The sequence below is a fragment of the Esox lucius genome, chromosome 6 (genome assembly GCF_011004845.1).
Source record: "Esox lucius isolate fEsoLuc1 chromosome 6, fEsoLuc1.pri, whole genome shotgun sequence".
NCBI lineage: Eukaryota > Metazoa > Chordata > Actinopteri > Esociformes > Esocidae > Esox > Esox lucius.
Genome location: NC_047574.1, coordinates 24,251,941 through 24,275,439, shown reverse-complemented (window position 1 = coordinate 24,275,439; position 23,499 = coordinate 24,251,941). Strand labels below are relative to the sequence as shown.

Below are 23,499 nucleotides of genomic sequence, written 5' to 3'. Positions count from 1 at the left end.
TTGTTGACTAATGACGGAATCCAGACCTCTCTTCTAATGGGAAAACAAGCAGGTAGTAGGTGTAAAGGGGCTAACATATGTTAGTGAGGCTCAGATGGTGAAGCACATACACCCAGTCAGAGCGTTTAATATCACCAGTATTTCACATACATTGGCTGTAACTGTCACGTGGAGGTGTTACGCCCCTATTCAGCCAGTAGGTGTCAGCCCTGAGTCACCCAGACAGAGGCGGCAGAGTGGCCGATCAATCACATTTGTTTGTGGGCGGCCGTGTCGGGCTGAGCAACACAGCGGCCGCCTATTCAGACTGCGGCCCTGGCTCCGTGGGAAGTGTCCGCATCGGACAGTGTGGCGGTGCACCCTGCAAGATGAGATCATCCAAGTGCCAGCGCAGCTCTGCGGTTCCCAGCATTGCAGAGGGGCCTGGCGCGCACTGAGGAGGCTACAGTTAGGTAAAGGACAGGGCACTGCACTGTCACTGCACTACCCAACCCACTTCCAGAATATGGTTACCCCACACCCCCCCTCACCTCAACCCACCCGCGCTGCATAACCTCTGCAGTGCCCAAGATCCTCTTGTTTTCATCCTCTGGCGGTCCACAAGTCCTCTTCAGAATGTTCACACTATGGTAAAATGTTTTTTAAATGCCACAGAGAGTAGCTTAGAGGTTATGTGAAAAGCAACAAGGCTGACACCTGCGGGTTAAGTTTATCGGGCCTAGGTAAGAAGTTCTTGAAAAACATACCTTTTTAATGTAGGAGTTGAGAGTGTAAGATGAAAATAAGACACTTTGAAAGCCTTCTTCTGCACGCAGTTTCATCTGGAGCTCAAGTGAAAGCTGCAGTTTTTGAATGGGAACACTACTCTAACTGCTGCAAACAGCTGGAGGCATGCCAGAGAGAGAGACAGGGAGAGAGACAGAGAGAGAGACAGAGAGGGAGACAGAGAGGGAGACAGAGAGAGAGACAGAGAGAGAGACAGAGAGAGAGAGACAGAGAGGGAGACGGAGAGAGAGAGAGAGAGAGAGAGAGAGAGAGAGCAGATAGCTAAGAACTAAGAATAACAGCAGGGTTTCAGTTTGATTGGTTTCTAAGGCCTGGTGTCCTGGTCACCTGAAGTCTCAAGTCCTGTGGTTTACCTAAGCTACAAATACACTGCAAGAAAGACCCACAATATACAGATTTCCAAGGACTGAAACTAAGCATGTTAAAATGCATTTTATCAAAGCATGATTAAAATAGATTGGGAACACTATCAATTCTAAATATTATCAGATGTGAGGGCATTAACAATATTTGGCTCATGATGATGTCATTGTGAAAACAGGTCTGTAACAGGTCTTTTAAGAAGTAGCTACTACAAAGGCCCTTCTTTGTTGGTTTCTGCCACAAGAGTCTCGTGTTGCGACTTTGTTAATAATGCTATTATCATGCAGCCATAAAACTATAAAGAGCTTCAGCTCTAAAGCGACCATTCATACTCTGTAGGAGCGCACTTTGGTCTGCTTTTAGCAGAATCTCCAATGGCAATAAGAAACTCCCCTAAGGAGAGTCTTCACTTAGACTCAGCCAAATTGCCTTTAGCCATAAAAATGATATCTTACTTGCAGGCATACATGAGCATACTCATAAAGCTTTTGCATTTATGCAACACACACACACACACACACACACACGCTAGTACACATACACATACAGACAGACACACAAAAAAGAATGCATCCATATTAGGCACACATACTATAACTGTTCCCCTTCACAAAAACAGAACTCCACCTCTTGTCTTGGGCCTACAGGTGACTTACAAAGCCCTCATATATTAATGACACCAACGTCTTCTAGTTACACATGGAATCAACTGCTCACACTTGTTATATTTGCTTCTGGGAGCCACACCTTAGTCTTTGACCCTCCTATAAACAGATGAGCTCACTATGTATTGTAGCTTGTGAAGTATTCTGTAGGAGGACAAGAAAAACTGATAGCCAGGCATGATGTCCTAGCACATGAAGCATTGAGGCTAATGAAGAGGAAGTGGTAGACACAGCGCCAAAGTCCACCTGACCTTAGACATTTTGGTGAGAGGTTACACTTAAGCAGATTTCACCCAAGCCAAAAAAGCAACGTAACTGCAAATAAGTGTATTGTTTTGGAGCCAAACTAAATAGTATTAAAAAAGTATTTCAATAGTAATTAGTATGCTTAAGTATGTTAAAATGGACCTTATAGTACTCTATTGGAAATAGCATTTCAGTACACTTGAAGTATACTCTGTATTTATTACTAATATATTATGTGTTTATATTAGCGTTCAGTGTTGCTGTAGAGTGGATCAAAAGCTTTAAGTTCCTCCTCGTGAATATTAATGAGGACCTGGAATGGTCCAAACACTTTGACCGTGTGAAGATGACCCAATATTGCCCCCATCAATCTCAGGCAGCCAGAGAAATTCAGAATCTCCCAGTGGACCCTCAGAAACCTCTACCACTCTCTCAGTTCTCTCTCAGGCTGCATCAGCGCTTGGTAAGTCAACTGCCCCGCCTGGTGACCACATGACTGTGCTGAGCGTAGTGAGGTCAGCCCAAACGTACCCTTGAAAGCCCACTTCCTGCCAACCGAGGAATGTACTCCATACAGTGAAAGGCCACAACTATGATGACGGACCACAGCAAATTGAACTGTGATTTGTTTAAAGTGATACCATCCAAAGGAAAGACAGTATTCAGGAGCATCCTCACTAAAACTGACACTGAAAATAAGCTTCTACCCCTGGACCCCTGGTCAGACAGCTTAACTAATTGCCTTTCTGTCCCACACTCTGATTTGAAAGTTAGGGCCCTTTACACGCTTACATAGAAAAAACACACTCTCATTCACGCACATTCAGCCTAATCACACAACTCATACACCCAATCACACAACTCATACACCCAATCACACACAACTCATACACCCAATCACACACAACACATACACCCAAGCCAGAGAAACCTACTGTCACTCCTCACTCACACACACACCCACCTTCAATTTATACATACCAATTAACCTGCATGCATGCATTCAGTTCACATTGCTGTCCACTGGTCACTTTTTGCATAGTGCTCTATTTGAACTGTCATTTGAATGACGGATTTGTAATTGTTTAATATCTGTAAATCTGTCATTTGTACTTGTTTGGAAATTCGCTTTCTTATTTATTGTTTGATGTGAGAGTTAACACCTCGCATTTGAAGGAGCAATATTGTTTGTGAGCGATGATGTTAGTTACACCTGCACCGTCGTCTTGTGTAATGTATATGAGACCAATAAGACCCTGAGACACACAAACACACATCATGAGTAATAAGCTTGTAAATAGAAGTGCAATTACACCCAAATGTACTATATCATGTGTGCATTCTGTATGCATGCACTTCCTCCATCAAATCCCTTATACTTTACATTGAGAATGTTTTTATATATACCTATAGACCATAACCTAATTTCTCTGCAATTCCAATTAGGCTCATCCCTATTAACCTTTAACCAGCCATCACCTTTGACCCTGAACAAGTCCCTATGGACTTAGCGGGAATGAGAAGGCATGTTATCAATCACCCAGCTAATCCTGCATGGAAAGCATTGTAAAATATGGGATAGATATGGGAAACACAATTGTGACCAAAGTGTGTCCATTTATGACTCACAAATCCTTAATAATCCTTGTACAATAGTAATTTCAGCATTGTAAATTAACAAACACCTTGGAGGTATGCATTTACAACAACGTAAACACTGTATAGGTCATTACACACCACATATTTGTTGTTTTAAAGTTAAAAAGCTAACACACATCCCAATTCTTCTGGATACTAGGAAAGATTTAGGCCTTTGTACTGTCTCCGTCAGACTGACATAATCTACACTAAGAGTCTAATCCAGATGAGGCGGTAGATAGCCTGGAAAATGACACTGAATTTGTAAAAGATCACATCTGAAGCTTTGTGAACAGTGAGAAATGAAAGTGAATGAAGAAACCATTTTATGGCCATTCTGCTTTATTTATAACATGCTGCCAACACAAAGTGTAACAGAAAATTATAGATAAACAGGTAGCATTCAATTAAAGTTAATAAGAAAAAAAAAAAGTATTATACTTTAGTGTAGTCCTATGACCATCGATGGTGAAAGAAGTCCTGGTTGATTTGGGGTAGAGATATGCAGATACGTTCTCATTTGTTCTTCAGATCCTCATCAGCCTGACAGTTTCCATCCTCCCCCTGCTCTGTGACTCCTGAGGGGCAGGGACAGACATAAAGACAGGTGGCCAGTGGGACGGGAGCCAAGCATAAGAAATCATGCTATCAGATACTGCCATCCTCACTAAAGCAATTAGACCTGAGAATCCACATTAAAGTGACAGCCACTGACTGGTGCAGACCCGGACACATTTACTATCACACATCAGAACACAAACACACACACAGGGCTGCTGAACATCTGTACTCTTGTCTGACCCATTATCTCATAGTCTCTTTCCCGTTCATTTTCCCCCAAAAAACAACATACGATACAGCCATCCATTGATTCGCAGGGGTGAACATCCAAAATATAATAAAAAAGTAATACAAATTGGTATATGTGTCACAAAATGAAATAACCGAAATGTGATAAAATGTGCTGGTAATAAAGGCTGTAGCAGTGGAACTGCATAAAAAAAAAATGTAGTCTCTTCCTGTTCGTACCTAGAAAAAGTAGATAATGGAGTTAATCTGCTATCTATACTATGGGAAGCTCTATAAAATGAAATGCATTTCAATTCCATACTGTGTATGATATTCCATCTACGAGATGATTTCTACACTAGATAGGCACGTCTTTTATGCCGTGCCAGGCAGTGCCTAGGCTGTGCCTTCGGCAATTCTGATGTGTGGACTACAATGCAGCGGCAGCGCAAGACCGAGGGAGTGACGCATTGCAGGTACAAACACACCAATCAGAGATAGCTATTTCATCCAACTACGTATTGTGCCGCGCATATGCACATCACTGACTAGCAGAAAGTATACATGCGCAGTTAGCTAGTCCATATAGTGCGGCTATTAGCTAGTCTACTTTCATGGAGTAGCTGGGATTTCCTGTACAAATGATAAATGTATACATAGTGCATGTCATTTTACGTTTAATTTTATTTTCTAATATCAATAAATGCGTATTTCGAGTAATTTTTTACATCAGGAGTAAGAAAGTTGGCGGAGGGATTACAAATGGGGGAGGAGTTAAAGAACAACCGTTAAAGGCGCGTCAAAGTGGGTGCTAGTGCATTTGGTGAGGTTGCCAGAGTAGGTGAATATTAAATCTGTAGACTTTAGAACTTTTGTCGGAACGTCGTAATAAACCAGTTTCTACTATTTCACAATGGTAAGTGAAGCAAATTAAAAGTATATCTTTCTTATGGTTTAGCATTTGCCGTTATTTTTTTTCTAAAGATTGGGCCGTTGACAAGGCTTGACAGCCACGCGGACAGCCTGAATGGGCGCTCCATCCTTCCTTGGCGCAGAGATTGCTAGCAATAATAGCAGTAATTCATGGGGAGTTAACGACGTTGACGTATTAGTAGTCGGTAACTAAGTTACTAGCCGTCGTCCTTATGCGGACACTTGGCGGGCCAATATCTTTAATGGGTAATGAGTTAACTTTTTAGCTGGTTGACTGCATTCGTCCATTAGCTGTGACTTAAAATAGTTAGTTAGCTTACAAATTCGAAATGTTTAATGTTGCTGACTTCATTAACTGTAGTTAGCTAAAGTATTGCAAACTTTACCGCCAATTTGCGCCTAACATTCATTACACTGATGCAGCGTTTTGTATGCGTCAAAGACAGTCTAACCAGTTAACGTCAACTAGCCTGTTAAATACTTGCGGTGTTAAAATGGCTGGCTGGTCAGTTAGCGTCTGTTACAATACTAGGGTACTGTACTAACGTTATCTAGTTAACTTGTTGTAGATTTCATTTTACGAAATGATGCATACTAGCCACCTACTACCGACCAAGTCAACGGTTAAAGCAAAACTAAAAATAATAAATGTTATGAGTCTTTGGTTAGATGTCGATTCTGGAAGTACCTACAGTGACACATTTTACAGCTTAAGTTGGCAGTTGCAATATTCATTTTAACGCTAAATTGATGGATTAACAAACGGTGATAATTTCACTAGCTGAAGCAGTTAGTAGATGGTTTCCCAGAGAGCTAATGTTAATCTTGCACGCAAGTTGACGTTAATAGCTAGTCGTAACGTTAGCTAGCTTACTGCACATGGATGCGTAAAGTCCTGGCCCAATTCTAAATTCCCTCTCTCCTTTCCCCCAGGCTGATCAGCTGACAGAGGAGCAGATTGCTGGTAAGAAGGCATTGCACTTCTGTCCCCTGGCACGTGGCCCACTGTGGACCCCCACCCCCTACCAGCATTGGATTTATATTTTTGCCTTTTAAGGCTTTTGTCTGGACAAGCTGGTCATAACCAAAGAGACAAATGCATGGTCAGGCAGGCTTTCTAAAACCCAAGTCTGACGGACTCTCATGGAAAGCAACACTTTGCATTTTTATGATTTCCCTGTTGTAAATGATCAAATCAGAAAGTGATTATATGGTCCCATGCATTGGTCAACTGCCAGAGTGCCTACTGTCGCCTTTGACCTGACTGTCCTATATTTGTTGGATCATGGAATGCAACTAGATCGTAGCTGGATGGCTGACAAGCGAATTGAGACTTGTTCAGGCGGACACTTAAGTCAGAACAGCAACCACAATTTGAGTAGAAAACTCTTGTCGTAGGTGCTGGTGTGGAGGAATTGAAGGCTTTCTGTAGGGTTTACCCTATAGTGATTCCCCTCCAGTAGTCATTGTGGGGATGTCATAATTAAATTGTCAATGCTATGGTCATGTCAATGAAACTTCAGTTGCCTTGACGCCTGCCAGCTTGGAATTAAGCAAATGCTTGACTTTCAGAGAATGCTTACTGTTGTATTTCAGTGGTGTACATTTTGACTAAAGCCTAGTCAGTGAATGCTGATGATGCCCTTATCTAGTGTGGTAAGAGAACCATTTGATGGCAAGTGTCAACTTATTGTACAGTTAATTTCAACAGGGTTATTCACTGCTCATCTGTAAGTAGAAATGGATCTTTTTAAATATTGTTGGTCCATTGGTTGGGATGTGTAGAGCCAATTGAGGTATTGCCCTTTGTTTTCAAGCTTTTGTGACAAGGGACTGCCTTTTTTTTTTTTGACGAGCCCTACATAGTACCCCTTTTACGGGCACATAACTGTGGGCCTTATTATGCCTTTGAGTGCTAACAGACTGCATCAGGCTGTCTGATTGCAGTGCACAGCATCCCTCTACTCAAGGCCTTTGCCCCTGTGTTTCAAAATGTCGTCTTATTTACTTTGCTGCCAGCCATGATATTGCCCTTATGGTCCTGCCTTGTCCTCTTATGTCTTGGGATGTGCCTTCTGACTTCCTAGTTGGTGTTGGTAATGCTACTGTTGAAACAGCTGGTTTGTCCTTGGAGCATTATTGCAGTATGTTTTGGTTAAGGGTTGATGTGCAGTGTGAATGGTGTGCAGTTTAGGATGTTGTATTGACTTGGTTTTCATAGGGTGTATGGGAATGGTTTGCTTGGAAATGCCCAGTTCACTGTTCCTGAACAGTGAGTTTTGCAGTCTGAGTCATTTCACCTCCTTTGTGTTTTTGGAAGTGATTTTGTTTCTTGTTTGAGGCTGCATTTCCCCTGTTGGCATTTAGAGTGCCTCACTACTTTTTTTTTGTCTCCCTGCAGAGTTCAAAGAGGCTTTCTCGCTCTTTGACAAGGATGGTGACGGCACAATCACCACCAAAGAGCTTGGCACCGTCATGCGCTCCCTAGGCCAGAACCCTACTGAGGCTGAGCTGCAGGACATGATCAACGAGGTGGATGCAGATGGTGAGAGCTGGCTCCTCACCTACCATCGTAACTTAACAGGCCATAAAGAGTTCCTAATTAGTCTGTATTTCCCCTCTGCAGGTAATGGAACGATAGATTTCCCAGAGTTCCTGACCATGATGGCGAGGAAGATGAAGGACACAGACAGTGAGGAGGAGATAAGAGAAGCTTTCCGTGTCTTTGACAAGGTAACGCTCCCTTTAATTCATCCTGACTGGTGTTTGGTTCCAGACCACTGCTTGAACTAACATGTGCTATGCTCTAGGATGGCAATGGTTACATTAGTGCTGCTGAGCTGCGCCATGTGATGACAAACCTGGGTGAGAAGTTGACTGATGAGGAAGTTGATGAAATGATCAGAGAAGCAGACATTGATGGAGATGGCCAGGTTAACTATGAAGGTTTGTCAAAACAAAACATGAAACAATTTCATCAATTGCAATTAATTTGTCTGGTTTAAGAATAACATTGGCTCTTTTCTCTTCCCCTTACAGAGTTTGTACAAATGATGACAGCGAAGTGAAGGCCTTGTACATATGTTTCTTATATAAATAACTTGCCTTTTTTCTTTGTGTAATTTATCTGTAAAATCTTAATAGCCGCCCTGCTGTCCAAAGGAACTGCATGTAAACTGCATAGGCTCTGAGTCCCCATGTCCTTTCATTTGCTGTCATCGTGTTTTGGAGTGACTGAGCGGCTGTATATAACGGATGCTCGTTGAAGCCCCAGGGTCTGAAGAGAGCTTTATCTTCACGTCATGTTGGCTCAGGCCCCCACCTCGCCCCGACACTTGGCCACATTGGAGACCTGTCAGCTGGTTGTCACTTGGCAACAATGTTGGCATGGAATCAGTGTAGAGGAGTAACTCTGCATGGACTATGGACAAAGTATATATATATGGAAGTCTCTCAGCATTGCACTACTGCAAAAAAAATGACACGGGTGTATCTTCTAGGTACTCGTAAAACTCTTTTTGTATCTGCTGTTCTATACCAGAAAACTTCGTTTTAATCTTACTATGCTTTTTAATGTTTTATTCAACTTTTTTTATGGCCTTTGGCCATGCTTCAAATAATCCATTCCAAGTTGTATATTTTTGTTTTCCAATAAAATTTACAATTTACCCAGATTAAAAATGTCTTGTGTTCTTAGCAGTGGTTAAGTAGGAAACACTCCTTTTGACAAATTGCATATTTGGCATAGAAACAATAAGATAAGTGACTGTTAATGCCCTGAGCACAAGCATCAATGCCTCAATGTTAAAGCTCGGATCAAAATGGTTTTTAATAAAATGACAATGGCATCAAAGGCTTTTATTTTAATAATACTCTAGATTAACATTGCTGTCCATAACCTTGACTAAATAGTTTTTGCAATGTTTGTTCTTTCCTAGATGGTCTTACTTGGTACAGTTCGCTTGAATTGCTGGTTATGTCAATTCCATGGATGTAAATTGTAATCCAAAGCTGGATGTTCAAGGTTTAATGCAGAGTTAATTTACAGAAGTTTGATTTTGAAGATTGCGTTATATCCTCCACCCATGTCACCTTCTGAGTGTTGGGTAAATAATGGTATGTAGTTTAACAAGAATGGGGAAGTAAAAAAAAAAAAAAATTGGTCTGCAGTAGTACATTGTAAGATTGGGGCATTGTATGTTTTTGGTAAAGGTTGTGCTACTAGCAGTAACCTAGAATCCAGCCTATTCTGCAGTATTATGTGTAATAAAGACAGGAACTGCCTCACCATCCTAGGCCAAAACTAAATTCATTTTTGTCCTTCAGTAACTAGTACTTAAGTGCAAAGAAATGTGTATAAGTTTAGTAGGTAGTTTAATTTGTTTTGGCATGCAGCCTCCTTAGTTAAGTTGAATGAATGTTCATCTATCCTTGAAAGAGGCTGTGATGTAAGTAAATATGGGATCAGATTGCATGTTTTGTGGTTTTAATAGTCTACATTGTGGCTTCTAAATTCATTACATTGGTGTGTCTTACAGAAATAATTGCTAAGCACATGCATCTTTAAATCCTTGTGTGGCTGGACAATTGGGGCCAACGGAAGACATATGACTTTATATTAGCAAAGACCGTCATGACAGCTATGGTTCTTGGTAGCCAGGTTAAACATTGAATTCTGATCATATCTCTTGCCAGGTTGGAATGTACTGATCACCTTTTTTGGGGGGGGGGGTCAGATCAAATTTGTACTTAATGTTTTTATGTAATAGGTTACATTAAATATGAAGTCATAGTAATCTGTTCTTACAATTTGTAGTCTTAAACATGGAATTTACATACCCCCTCCCAGGACTTTTCCACATTTATTTGCGTTACAGCATGAAGGTTCTTTGCTACTGATCAACAAAAAAAAGTAAAGGATTTCAAAAGGAAAAAGTTTAATCCTGCTGATTATTTTAAATTAATTTCAAATATAAAAGAAAATGTATTGTGTAAGTATTGTGTTTGCTATGACACACCTTTACGAGCTGCTATTGGTGCAACCAAATGTCTAGAAGTCGTGGAATAAGTTGAATGGAGTCCAGCTGTGCAAAGGTCTTTTTCATGATTGCAGATCAAATACACCTGTCTCTGGGAAGTAACACGGTTGGTAAAAAAAACTTATATAATTAAGATGAAGGAACATTCACAGCACATCCGGAATAAGGTTCTTCAAAAGCATTTCCATTTCTAAAGAGTTGAATATCCCTGGGAGCACAGTGAAGTCCATTATTAAGAAATGGAGAGAATAAGGCACAATTGTGTAACTGTCTTGAACAGGAAGTACTCAAAAACTGAGTATCCAGGTTAGAAGACCACTACTTAGGGAGGCCACTAAGAGGTCTATGTCAACTCTTAATGAGTTACAGTCTTCCACGGTTGAGCAGGGAGAAACTACATATTGCAACTATTGCCTAGTTGCTTCACAAAAATGGCCTTTATGGGAGAGTGGCAAAAATAAAACAACTTACATCAAATCTCAGATTTTGCCTGAAGGCATGTGGTAGATTCTATTGTCTGATAAGACAAAAATAGAGGTGCTGTGTTTGGTCAAAGCTTAATACTGTATATCATCCTGTGAACACCATCCCTACCGTGAAGCAACATCATGCTACGGGGATGCTTCTCTGTGTCATGCCCTGGAAAGCTTGTGAAGATACTGGGCAAAATAAATGCAAAGTACAGAGAAATCTTGGAAGAACACCTATTGAAGACTCACGGAATTCTCCCAATTCCCAGATCTTCCTGCAAGAAAATGACCCCAAACATACAGCCAAAGCCACATTTGGCTTTAAAATAAAGTCCAATTTGAGCATATTTGGAAGGAGTATTTGGAGAGATTTATCCAAATAAAAAAGCAAAAACCCATCATTAAATATATTTTGATTTCCAGTTCTAACACATAAAATATACTTTTCTGAGCTACTGTATAATAACATTTCACAATGTAGTTTGAATATAGTACACTGTCTTTTCAAATGAACCTATTTTAATTCATAATGTACATTCTTGATTTTATCCATACTTCTTCCATTGTGAAGTAATAGGAATCTATTATTTCAGAGTAGCTTTCACATTTTATTTTCGGAGTATCTTTTTTTTATTTTGGCGAACACACTGATGCAGAACAGGTTTCAGTAGGAAATTATTACATTTTTCTTCACTTTTTTTGCCGGTCCTTCATGAAAATCAAACCCACAAACCTGGTCTACCAATTGAGTCAAACAGGACGTATGGCATGAGACTCCCTTCTCAAGCAATGTAAACATTACTCCTTAGTTCTTTGGAATCATATGTCCCATTTACTTAGTAATGCGACAGACCTCCTATAGAGATCTCTGCATAGTCTAGATACCATTTATATCTGGCTCTAACATTAATCCCTTTTCTAATCTTCTCCTGATCTTAAGCTTATCTGATCCATTTTCCCTCATTATATAGATTTGTTTGTGTCTTTTAATCATCTACATCCATCTAACTTCTGTGGGCACAATTAGAATGTGGACAAGAACAGGACAAAAACTGCATGTTTGAATCATGTACAGTGGGGAAAACAAGTATTTGATACACTGCCGATTTTGCAGGTTTTCCCACTTACAAAGCATGTAGAAGTCGGTACTCTTCAACTGTGTGTGACGGAATCTAAAACAAAACTCCAGAAAATCTCATTGTATGATTGAATTTTATTGCATGACATAAATATTTGATACATCAGAAAAGCAGAACTTAATATTTGGTACAGAAACCTTTGTTTGCAATTACAGAGATCATATGTTTCCTGTAGTTCTTGACCAGGTTTGCACATACTGCAGCATGGATTTTGGCCCACTCCTCCATACAGACCTTCTCCAGATCCTTCAGGTTTCGGGGCTGTCGCTGGGCAATACAGACTTTCAGCTCCCTCCAAAGATTTTCTATTGGGTTCAGGTCTGGAGACTGGCTAGACCACTCCAGGACCTTGAGATGCTTCTTACAGAGCCACTCCTTAGTTGCCCTGGCTGTGTGTTTTGGGTCGTTGTCATGCTGGAAGACCCAGCCACGACCCATCTTCAATGCTCTTACTGAGGAAAGGTTGTTGGCCAAGATCTTGCGATACATGGCCCCATCCATCCTCCCCTCAATACGGTGCAGTCGTCCTATCCCCTTTGCAGAAAAGCATCCCCAAAGAATCATGTTTCCACCTCCATGCTTCACGGTTGGGATGGTGTTCTTGCGGTTGTACTCATCCTTCTTCTTCCTCAAAACATGGCAAGTGGAATTTAGACCAAAAAGCAATATTTTTGTCTCATCAGACCACATGACCTTCTCCCATTCCTCCTCTGGATCATCCAGATGGTCATTGGCAAACTTCAGACGGGTCTGGACATGTGCTGGCTTGAGCGTGTGCTGTAGGATTTTAATCCATGACGGCATCGTGTGTTACTAATGGTTTTCTTTGAGACTGTGGTCCCAGCTCTCTTCAGGTCATTGACCAGGTCCTGCCGTGTAGTTCTAGGCTGATCCCTCACCTTCTTCATGATCATTGATGCCCCATGAGGTGAGATCTTGCATGGAGCCCCAGACCGAGGGAGACTGACCGTCATCTTCAACTTCTTCCATTTTCTAATAATTGCGCCATCAGTTGTTGCCTTCTCACCAAGCTGCTTGCCTATTGTCTTGTAGCCCATCCCAGCCTTGTGCAGGTCTACAATTGTATCCCTGATGTCCTTACACAGCTCTCTGGTCTTGGCCATTGTGGAGAGGTTGGAGTCTGTTTAATTGAGTGTGTGGACAGGTGTCTTTTATACAGGTAACCAGTTCAAACAGGTGCAGTTAATACAGGTAATGAGTGGAGAACAGGAGGGCTTCTTAAAGAAAAACTAACAGGTCTGTGAGAGCCAGAATTCTTACTAGGTGATCAAATACTTATGTCATGCAATAAAATGCAAATTCATTATTTAAAAATCATACAATGTGATTTTCTGGATTGTTGTTTTAGATTCCGTCTCTCACAGTGGAAGTGTACCTATGATAAAAATGACAGACCTCTACATGCTTTGTAAGTAGGAAAACCTGCAAAATCGGCAGTGTATCAAATACTTGTTCTCCCCACTGTATATTTAAGGCTTGCCTTCTATAAGTGCTCCATGGGGAAGGGACTAGCTACTAGAGATGAGTGCTTATAATAAAGGAACCCTTACTGAGTGCTGGCGACATCACAAAGGAAATAACATCACATTGACTATGATAACTATACTCATTGAGAGTCATAATGAATATCCTAAACTTGCACCTGGGTCAAACAGTGTCAGCTGAAACACAATGGGTGGTTGAAGGAGCTGTTTATAGCAACAGTCACGGTCTGACAAAGGCAGAACCTGAAACAGGATCTCTTTTGAACAAACAGCAGAGGGTGAAATACGGACACACAGTACAGAGAAAACAATGACTGCAGGAGAATTTTTTTTTTCCAAAGATATTGACATATCCCACCATGATGCATCACACATGACAGCGGAGCAGGTAATGTAATTTCTATCTTTTTAGAGATACTGTATCAAGTTATAAACATTTGTTTTGTTTGTTAAAAGCAGAAATAGGCAGTGTGAACATCTTTGCGCTTGGAGGAAGTTGGCAGGAATAAGATATGTCTGTGTAAATAGACTAAAGATTTTGGCAAATAAATACACTAGCTTTACTTATTTGTGGCTAAGGAAGCGCACCTATTAAGCCCATATATCTATTAAACCCATTTGTATATTTGGATTCAAAGAAAAATTTATAAATGTTTAGCTATATAATTAAAAATTTTTATTCTCAACCGATAATCTTTTTTTAACAAGCATATTTATTACCAATTGAATAGATACATTTTTCATGATAACTGTCGTAGCACATTTTCTGTACATTTGAAAATTATCTTTGGTAGGCTTACATTATCACAAAAAGCACCATTTATATACAGCATGTGATTGGAAATATTGTTTATTATGTTGTAACTTTTTAATATTTAGGCCTATGGTGTATTTAGAACCAAGGCTTACTCTGTTTTTTGTCCAAATATTTTCAATGAAACACATGGGGATTTCTACTGCTATGCCATACTCAATTCTGTCACAAGAATTCATGTCACAAAAATTTAATTGTGCAGGACGACGCTGTGTTATTCTGCATCTGATAAATAAACTTTGAACTTGATTAGGGATGCACAGATCCAATACTGGCATCAGAAGTGAGTAAGATACTGGCCAGAAATATGGGATTGGGTATTGGCGACAGCGAGTAATGAGCCGACACCACCAGGTTGGTCGTTGATGATGGGCTGACCAGAAACATTCTGGCTATGCCAATAACAACAACAATTATGTCTGTCGCCTGGAATTACTTTAGACTTGAAACAGCCACCAGTAAAACTACTAGGTGCAAATGTGGCAAAGCAACTGTTTCACGGGGTGACAGTAGAGAAGCTTATACTTGCTTTCTAACGCTAGCTAAGTTGGCTAAAGCTAGCTAAATTGGCCAATGTAGGTTGATGCTAGTCAATGCCACCTAGTTAGCTGTCGTCCACCTATTATCGGCCACCCCCAATTATCGACCACCCTGTTTCTAGTGGTGGAAGAACTAAAGCAAAATATAAATGCACAGGAAAACAACTTTAAGTTTAGCTATTATATATACCCTTCCAGCAAGGCCACCACCATTTTTGCTGGCTAAGAAGAGCGAATGTCTCTTAGTGAGTGAGTGAGTGAGCAAGTGAGTGAGTGACCGACCGACCAACCTACCCCTTGTTAAATAGCATAGTGGTTAGAGACGCAGACTTACGGACTATAGGTCCCGAGTTCGTTTCTCCTTGCAGGCGAAGCCTAGTTGCATTATGAATTATTCAGTATTAACAAAAACTTCCCTGGCTAAAACCAAAACATGGAAATTGTAGATGGTTATATTGCGACTGTTTCTAAGTTCATCTTCAGTCTTGCTAGCAATTGCTAAATTCTTATGATTATTCCTAAGAGGTTAGTAGATACCAGTAAGCCTATTACTGGCTAATAAGCTGTTCAAACAGCCAGTGGCAAAAGCTATCAGCTCATAAACTCTATTTCTGGTGGAGGTAAACGTAAACTTAATAAGAAACGTAGGTCAGTTTAATGCTCAATAGTGTTTAGCGACTGGTGAAATGTGTAATGCCGTGGCGTTATGGTTAAAGACAGTGCCTCTCACTTGGAAGGCTCAAGTTGAAATCTATTGTGAACAACGAAATGTATTTCTTTTATTTCCACGATTCTCTCGTCGTTTCACTTGATGAAAAAGTTAATTATCTTCACCTTTCTTGATTGTTGTATCAATGGCATTCACGAATGAAAGAAAAAAGTATGTTGTTATGCCATGAAAGAAAAAAATATGTTCTTATGCCATGAAATGAAATAGCTTTGGCAGACTCGTTAACAATTGCTCAATTCTTATGACTATTCCAGTAGGTTAGTAGATACTGGTAAAGCCTATTACTGACTAATAAGCTGTTCAAACGGGCAGTGCCAAAATCTAGCAGTTCATTTGTGGTGGAGGTAAACTTAGTAAGAAACGTTAGTCAGATTAACTGTATCCATATCATTCACGAATGGCCAATTAGCTGTTAAAATGGCCAGTGGCAGAAGAGGATTTATTCAGGAGGATAGAGATCTACGTTTGACACCCGTACGTAGATCTCCAAAAAACAAAAAGGTGTGTTTACAGTCATTAAACTACACATGAAAGATACTGTTTACAAAAGGCATTTTCCCTGTTTATGTTATAAATGTATAAACAGTTAGATATCGATGGGAGCTATACAGTCGCTGAAACTAAGTATTATTTTTGTTGCATACATCAATATAAAATCTATATAAAAGCCTTTCATTTGATATTCATTTTTACGTATATCCACTTCTGAATGGCCTTCTATCAACAGGGAAATAAGAAAAGGGACCATTGTGACAGAGGAGGCTGGTGGAAGGTCACCTTGAAAGTAAGTTGGTTTCCAGTAACTGTTGGTTTCTATCAAGCATCCTACAGCTTGGTTAATAGTATGCTGTAGGAATAACTAGAGGTAATGTAAAAAGATGAAACTAATTTCTATCCAGTGCAGTTGAACGGTGATGCTGTAAAACAATGGTTTGTCAACCTGCTATTCACGTGAATGCGTGAGTTACTTTTATTTTTCATTCCCCCAGGAGACGCCCATCCCAGGATCTTACCACGTCCGGGACTTTATTGAGGAGGCTGGCCTAAACCCGGTCCCCAGGACATATGGCTTCAAGGGTTCGGGGAGAGATTTCCCAATGCAACTGCGTAAGGGCGACCTGCTACTACCGGGAGCCTACGACTTTATCGACTCCACCCAGGATGCCCTGCGACGCCAAACCTCCTATTCGTTTAAGAACTGCCCTCGGCCAAACAACTACACCCTGGGGATCCGTGACAAGGTGGAGAAAGGATAGCACATGGATCTGTGGAGGTGGTCCAGGGGAGGGGCAGTGAGGGGGACATTAAATGGGGAGCTGAGGAGCAGGGGTTCATGTCAGAGGTTATTTTATATTCTAAATGCAGTTGAAGTTTTTTGCATATTAACCTGAATATTTCTACTGTCCATGTTTTTCCAGGACATAGACCTTTCACCATGCCACTATAATGTGTCAGAGAAACCAGTGGCCAAGATTCCCTGCAAGTAAACACATCTCTTATGATCCTTAATACAACCGCAAATCATCCTTTGAATCACAGCAAGCAGATGGCCTCTGATCTCCTTGATATCTGAATCATCCACTTGATATTTTTTCCCCTGTGATCTTTCATCTTCTTGTAATAAGCATAAACAACAACCTAACCTCTCCTTTTCAGTTGCACATAACAGGTCTGGCGTCTCTATCTCCCCTCTGCCCTCATCTCTGCAGCACCTATTGTCCTCTTTCACCGCTCTCTCTCTCTTTCTCTTTTCTCTCCTTGCAGACATATGATGTTTCGTTCAGCTGTGCAGCGTGCAAGCTTTGTGCCTGTGAGTAATCTGGTCTCCTGGCTATGACTAAGGCCCTTGCAGAACATTACCATCAGAGGCTTCAGGCCTACATGTTTCAGTTGGTTTGGCTATGACACCCGCGACGGACAAGGTTTGAGATCTCTGTATCTAACTGCCTTTGATCACCATTGTGGCTCTGGGGTTGATGGACAATTACATTTGGTGGCGCCATGTTTGCTGCTGTGAGGGCATCTGTATTTGATAGATATTTGAGCATTGTCAGCAGCTGTCTCGCACTGACGAATGAAAACATGTTTTAAGAAATCCTAAGGGAGTCGTTACTATGCAGTAGTTGTGTTTTTTTGCTCACCGTGTCAAGACAAGTTTAATGTCAAAGGTTAACCAACAAATCCTGTGGTAATTGTATTTGTGACCACTGTATTCACACAGCTGTCACTTTGATTAATTAAAGTAGGTTTTCCATATATCAGGGGTCAAGGGTTATGCAGTTTATTGTTTTACAGAGAATAGTCAGCCAGAGGGTCCCTTTCAAACTCATTCAAATGGGCAACAGAGAATTTCTCTTGGATTTCTCTTTGCAGGATGAGAATGTGAAATTGATTTTCACATATTCCCAAAGAAATATCCCCAGGGCTTAAGGCATCACAAACCCAACAAGAGGCGGATTGTTTTTTCAAATTCTGATCTGACTTCATTTCGTTGTCCTCAGGCCAACATGTGCCCCAGATTTGTTTGTGTGTTTTCTGTGCACATACAACTCAGAACCAACCATTTGTGGAGGCTTAATTTAACACTTGATTTTTCCTCAACAATATTTCCTCAATAGCCTCTGTGGGATTATAAAAAAATCTTTATTGTTTGTCCGTGGCCCCGGATAACGTTTTGTGATGGTGTAGAGCAGCTTGGGAGATCTGCACCAGTCTCGTATCTATGGAAATAGGGGTGGCAAGGACATGTATCTCGGCACGTCTGGCTGACACCCCATAATAAATGAAAGGTCAGAAGTTCAGCAGACAATTGCGGCGTGGGCCAGTTTTCTGTGCCACCCCGGGATAATGTAACGCTCTCTCAAACAGCAGCAGAAAGTAGGCCAGGCTCCTCGCATACAGGGGCGGATCAGCAGGACAGCTCATCACTGAGAGGCTAGAGGCCTTCTGCCCCCCCCCTCCTGTGTCCCTCGTAAAAGCTCCTGTGAAATACACCTGTATTAACACCTCCACAGTGGATCAGCTCCCCCGTGGGCTGTAATGCGGGTGGGTGGGGTGGGGATCAAGTGGACTAGCCTGGCTGAATCAAACGGCATGTAAAGAGGGATACAGCTAGCCAGTCAGAGCCCCCCGCTCAGGGACAGCGAAAGGCCCCCTAAAGCTCTATTTGAACTCCCTCACTCTACTCTCTGTACCTCGTTCTTTGTGCCATGAATCCCCTTATCAGGATGGTTAGAGATGGATGGATTACTGGCTGAGCTCAGTCTTACAGAGAAATGTGTACAGGAACAGTACAGGGTAGGCGAAGTTGTTTGCTATTTTCTGCTTATGGCCAGTAGTACATGGGGGCCGAAGGGAATTGTTTTAACCTCAAGTAAATACAATGAAAACGGCTTGTTTAAGGTACAGATAGCCAAAACATATTAACTGCCTCAGTGATCCACCTCACCATGTTTTGGTCTTGAAGTCTCACAATCCTTAGTCATACCAGTAAAAAACTTTTGTGTGCATGAGCACACCTGTAATGTAAGTAATCCATGACATGGTTCATGTCTGTTCAGAGAGAGGGCCCTGCTCCTGGTCACTACAACATGAGGACCAGCCCAACCTTAGGGGTCACATCCTGTTTCAAATCCACTGTTCCCCGTCTTCACAGCGTCCGCTCGGTGAGCCCCACACGCACACACTCTTATGAACCTCATGTCACAAAACTGAGACAGAAAAAAAAAAAGATTCTCCAGCTTTGTAGATAAACTGTGTTGTGAGATATTCTCTGTTCCACAGTAATGGTAGATGTGTGTTTCAGTGAGTGTGTCTTACTTGGCAGAGGACACCAGGACCAGGGACCTATGAGCCAACCTGGCAGATGGGTCACCGTCTGGGGACCGAAGCCAACAAGGGCCGGGTCCACGATCTCTTCTTCCGCAATCTCTTCTAAAATCTAGCCCAACAACGTCACCCGTCCACTATTATTCAACAAGGGCCTATTTCATTCGTTCTACTGTCTGACACAATGCAAAGGCCGATGGGGAATTCAAGTTGTATATTTTCCCTTGAGTAAAGAAAAACCCTGATGACTCCCACAAAGGAATTCTTCAGTGTCCGATTTATTTGACAGGTGCCCTTGACTTCATTTACTCACAAACGCATGGCTTACTAACACCAAAGACTTATAACATGAAATAACATGATTTATTTGGTCTATATCCCTTTTAGAGACATTATAAACAGAACACACACTCTCCCTCTCTCCTATTCAAGTTCAAACATTGACAAACATTGTGTAAATACTGCCAAAGAATTAACATATTCAATATTATGTACACTGTAATGAGATAATATAAATCAAATAATAATACAAAAACATCTACAAAAACATGAACATTAATAACCATAATAAAACCAATAATATAAATTCCAACTGCTCATTGAGGTTTCAATAAATTGTGGTTGTTTTTTGAAGAATGATACCTGGTAAGGAATATTTCAGTGACAACATATTCTTCGAAGGAGCGCTGATAATTGGCCAATTAACATTCCCTGTTTAGGGTCCGATGGGAATATTGACGACTTCAAGCTCATTTTGGGTTGTATCTCTCCCTCTGTCTGTCCTGGCATCTTGTCAGGCGGTCTGTTGTGCCTCCACAGTATCTGCTTCACTATGCACCCGTGAGAGAGGGGGGAATTCAGTTCAGTCATCCATCACGTGCACATAGCTTAGTGTGGCACGCTGTACACGCCGACAACACATTAGAGGAGCCGCCAGTGTCACACAATACAAGTGCCAATCTTATCACTACCTACACTAGCTGTCACTGAGCCAGCACAATGTGGCACTCAGGTGATGCCGGCACAAACCGCAGCCTGGATGTAACGCCGGTGGAGGGTAGGCGAGGTGCGGTAGTTGTGGGTGTTTTTATAACAGATTCTGGTCCTGGATGATGACTGGCTGAAAGCACGTTGTGGATGTAGTCTTGATTGTGCAAATAAACAGAGTGAAAATAATCTTTTCTCAGTGCAGCTGTGAGAAAGCAAAACAGGGAGGACTTGTGTTATGTCTTATGTGACATTACTCTCATTATCTCACAAGCTCCATTGCCCCGTATTGATTTCCGTTTACAATGTCTACTTTCTTCCTATAATCCCAAATGCAGAAAATCCCTAATACCATTATCCCAGCAAATATGTGCCCATCTGTTTAAACCTCTCAGCACTTCTTCTTTTCTGGACAAATGAGGATTTCACAGGTGTTGGAAATGATCCACCTGGAAACGACAAACATCTAACAAGTAGGCCATTTGGCCAACAGACTTTCTTGTCATTCCAAAGAGAGAAGGTAGTGGAGCTCTTCGTCCTTGTATTGACCCAGAACATAAACTGACAAATCATGCAACAGTTTAGTTCTGGGTTAACCAAGAATACCCAGCAGCACTTCACACCCTTGCCTGTAGCTAGTAACATACACAAGTGGTTTGAGGGTAGGGCTCTTGTAGGCACTGTCATTATTCAGGGGACTAAGGAGTACACTTTGAGGCTGACAGTCAGTAAGCCCAGTTATCTTTTATGTGGGTATTTTTGGTGCTTCAGTGTCCCTAACCCTAATCTACTGACATGGGGCATGATGGTCTAATGGTTTCATGCCTGTTGCAGAGTGAACCAGCAAACATGGAATTGCTGGTATCATCCTAGCTACCATTACCTGCCGATGTGAGCAAGGCTCTTAACCAAACTCTGGCTACAGGGCTGCTGACCCAGTGCTACAGTCCCTCAGTGTGTGTGTGTGTGTGTGTGTGTGTGTGTGTGTGTGTGTGTGTGTGTGTGTGTGTGTGTGTGTGTGTGTGTGTGTGTGTGTGTGTGTGATGCCATAGGGGTTCCACAACAGAGTATTATTTTCTGTGCTGTTCAAATTGTGGCCCAATATTGAATATTAAAGCCCTGGTATTTGAACTAACAATTTAAAACAGACAACATGGAAAATTAATATAAAAATAAAACAGATTAATTTCTTAAATATTAAATAATAAAGACTTGGCAATTATCTGAATGTTTTTGAAAGTTTTCTCTTCCAGGAAGGTTTGAACCAACTTATATAACAGCAAAACTATACAGCCCTATTCATGTTCTTCTACAAAGATAACCCTTTGATATTTTTCTCTCTTTGAATAGGGATTCATTATGTACTCCCCTTATTAGGTCAAGCCTGATTTTCTGTATTCATATTGTTTTTGACTTATATATTCCTGCATAAACGGACATGCTACAACAGACATATTTTTCCTTCCATTACATTCACAGAATAACTTTTAGAACACAACACACATCCATTCCTACTGTTCACCAGATTTATGATGAAAACCTAAACCCTGTAACAGTCAAACCTGGTAATTTAACAACAATTATTGATAATGACTAGTCATTATTTTATTTAACCTCTTCAGATGGGGAAAACGGGCAATCATGCAACTTGTCATTATAAGGTGGTCATGTAATTAGGGTTTCAATGGTTTCATGTTCCAGATCAGGTTACACTTTTAAAATATCCAGACAATGTGTGCGACTACCTCTGAGTTCATACAGGCAGTCCAATTTTTCCACTAATTGGTATATTGACATTAATTTTTAACACAGAACTCTTCAAATCAGATCATTGTCAGGGCTGATCTGATTGGTTGAAAGATGAATTAGTATGAAGAAAAATCACCTGTCAAAATGTGGCCACCATCATATCATGGACTCAAGATGCATGGTAGAACCAAATGTAAAAGGCTAGTGAGAATACGACAACATACTAGTACAAGATATTTTGCAATTAATTACATTTTATGTTATTGAAATGCAAAGGGAACAGAAAAGTTTGTTGAACTGATCACCTCCTTCACTCTATTTTAAATCCTCTTGAAATAGGGGATAGTTGGTCCAGTTACAGCCTGGACATATTGCATGATCGAGTCAGACACTTGCAATAGAACATTCTGGAGTGAACAAGGCAGGACAGGCATCCCAAGAACTACTGTTGGCATTTTGGAGACATTTTGATTTCCAGAACACCAAATGAATGTTTTGAAAATCCTACAATTTTAGAATTGGCAGGTTTAAACAGGAAGTGGCCCGGCAAAAAAAGTTCGAGGAAATGTTCTTATTATAAGGAAGGACATTTGTTCCCTTATTGTACTGGATCAGGAGGCAAAAACAAGCATAATCAGTCACAAACCACATCACTCCCGAGGTGGATGAACCCACAGCGCCCAACGAGCAAATAAACACCCTTTGTTTATCGACAATGCATTGAACCAAGATGGCCGGCCCTGCATCAACAGCATCCCCCCTTCCCTGAATCACGTGGCCATGATGAGATACTCCCGCTCTCTCACATGGCATAACGGCAAGTCACGAAGACAGAGCCGTCACGCGGCGCTGTCCACTCTCCAGCAGGGTCACATTCACTCCCGTCGCCGCCGACACCAGTGTTGACGGCCGACTAAAGAATTCAGAAGGCGGCGTGACAGTGAGGCGGCGTGACAGTGAGGCGGGGTGACAGTGAGGCGGGGTGACCAGGTATCTTTTTACCATGACAGCGACAGGTGCGATGGGCCGTCACAGCAGCTCTATTAAATGACGTATGCACACTTCATAAGGTTGAATGGGCTGCTGCTGGTGAAACAAGGGGCCATTGTTCATTTGGCAATGGCGGTGGTGTGGTGTTGGCCAGGGCACACAGACCAGGAACGAGGCTATTCTAAAGGTGAGCAGGTGAGTCGGGGCTGGCGGAACAGAACCTGGAGGACGGGCCCGGCGATGGCTTCGCTGTCGCAACTCCACGACACTGACTAGTTGGCCTCAGAAA

At 41.4% G+C, this 23,499-nt stretch overlaps 2 protein-coding genes across 3 annotated transcripts; both read left to right on the top strand.

The window, feature by feature from the left end:
• The first annotated feature begins 5,300 nt into the window (after positions 1-5,300).
• calm2a (calmodulin 2a (phosphorylase kinase, delta)) lies at positions 5,301-8,778 on the top strand. The gene is given in 6 exon segments (NM_001303974.1): positions 5,301-5,403; positions 6,354-6,384; positions 7,822-7,965; positions 8,047-8,153; positions 8,231-8,366; positions 8,460-8,778. Coding segments are annotated over 6 exon segments (450 nt in total). The 5' UTR covers positions 5,301-5,400; the 3' UTR covers positions 8,489-8,778.
• Positions 8,779-13,749: 4,971 nt separating this feature from the next.
• On the top strand, positions 13,750-19,862 carry stpg4 (sperm-tail PG-rich repeat containing 4). Of its 2 annotated transcripts, none has more exons than XM_010904879.3 (7): positions 13,750-13,961; positions 16,384-16,440; positions 16,646-16,897; positions 17,075-17,139; positions 17,421-17,466; positions 19,217-19,321; positions 19,462-19,551. In XM_010904879.3, exons 1-7 carry the CDS (start codon positions 13,884-13,886, stop codon positions 19,462-19,464), a joined length of 606 nt encoding a protein of 201 aa, XP_010903181.2. In that variant the 5' UTR covers positions 13,750-13,883; the 3' UTR covers positions 19,465-19,551. The 2 variants fall into 2 exon arrangements, with proteins under 2 accessions (XP_010903181.2, XP_010903180.2); XM_010904878.4 differs by having other exon boundaries at positions 13,758-13,961; positions 19,483-19,862.
• Positions 19,863-23,499: the final 3,637 nt, after the last annotated feature.

Coding starts and splice junctions, on each gene's coding strand:
- stpg4 (XM_010904878.4), top strand. CDS start 13,884: ATGACTGCAGGAGAATTTTTTTTTTCCAAAGATATTGACATATCCCAC. Junction 16,898..17,074: donor CCCTGGGGATCCGTGACAAG/GTGGAGAAAGGA, acceptor ATGTTTTTCCAG/GACATAGACCTTTCACCATG. Junction 19,322..19,482: donor GTCTTCACAGCGTCCGCTCG/GTGAGCCCCACA, acceptor CTTACTTGGCAG/AGGACACCAGGACCAGGGAC.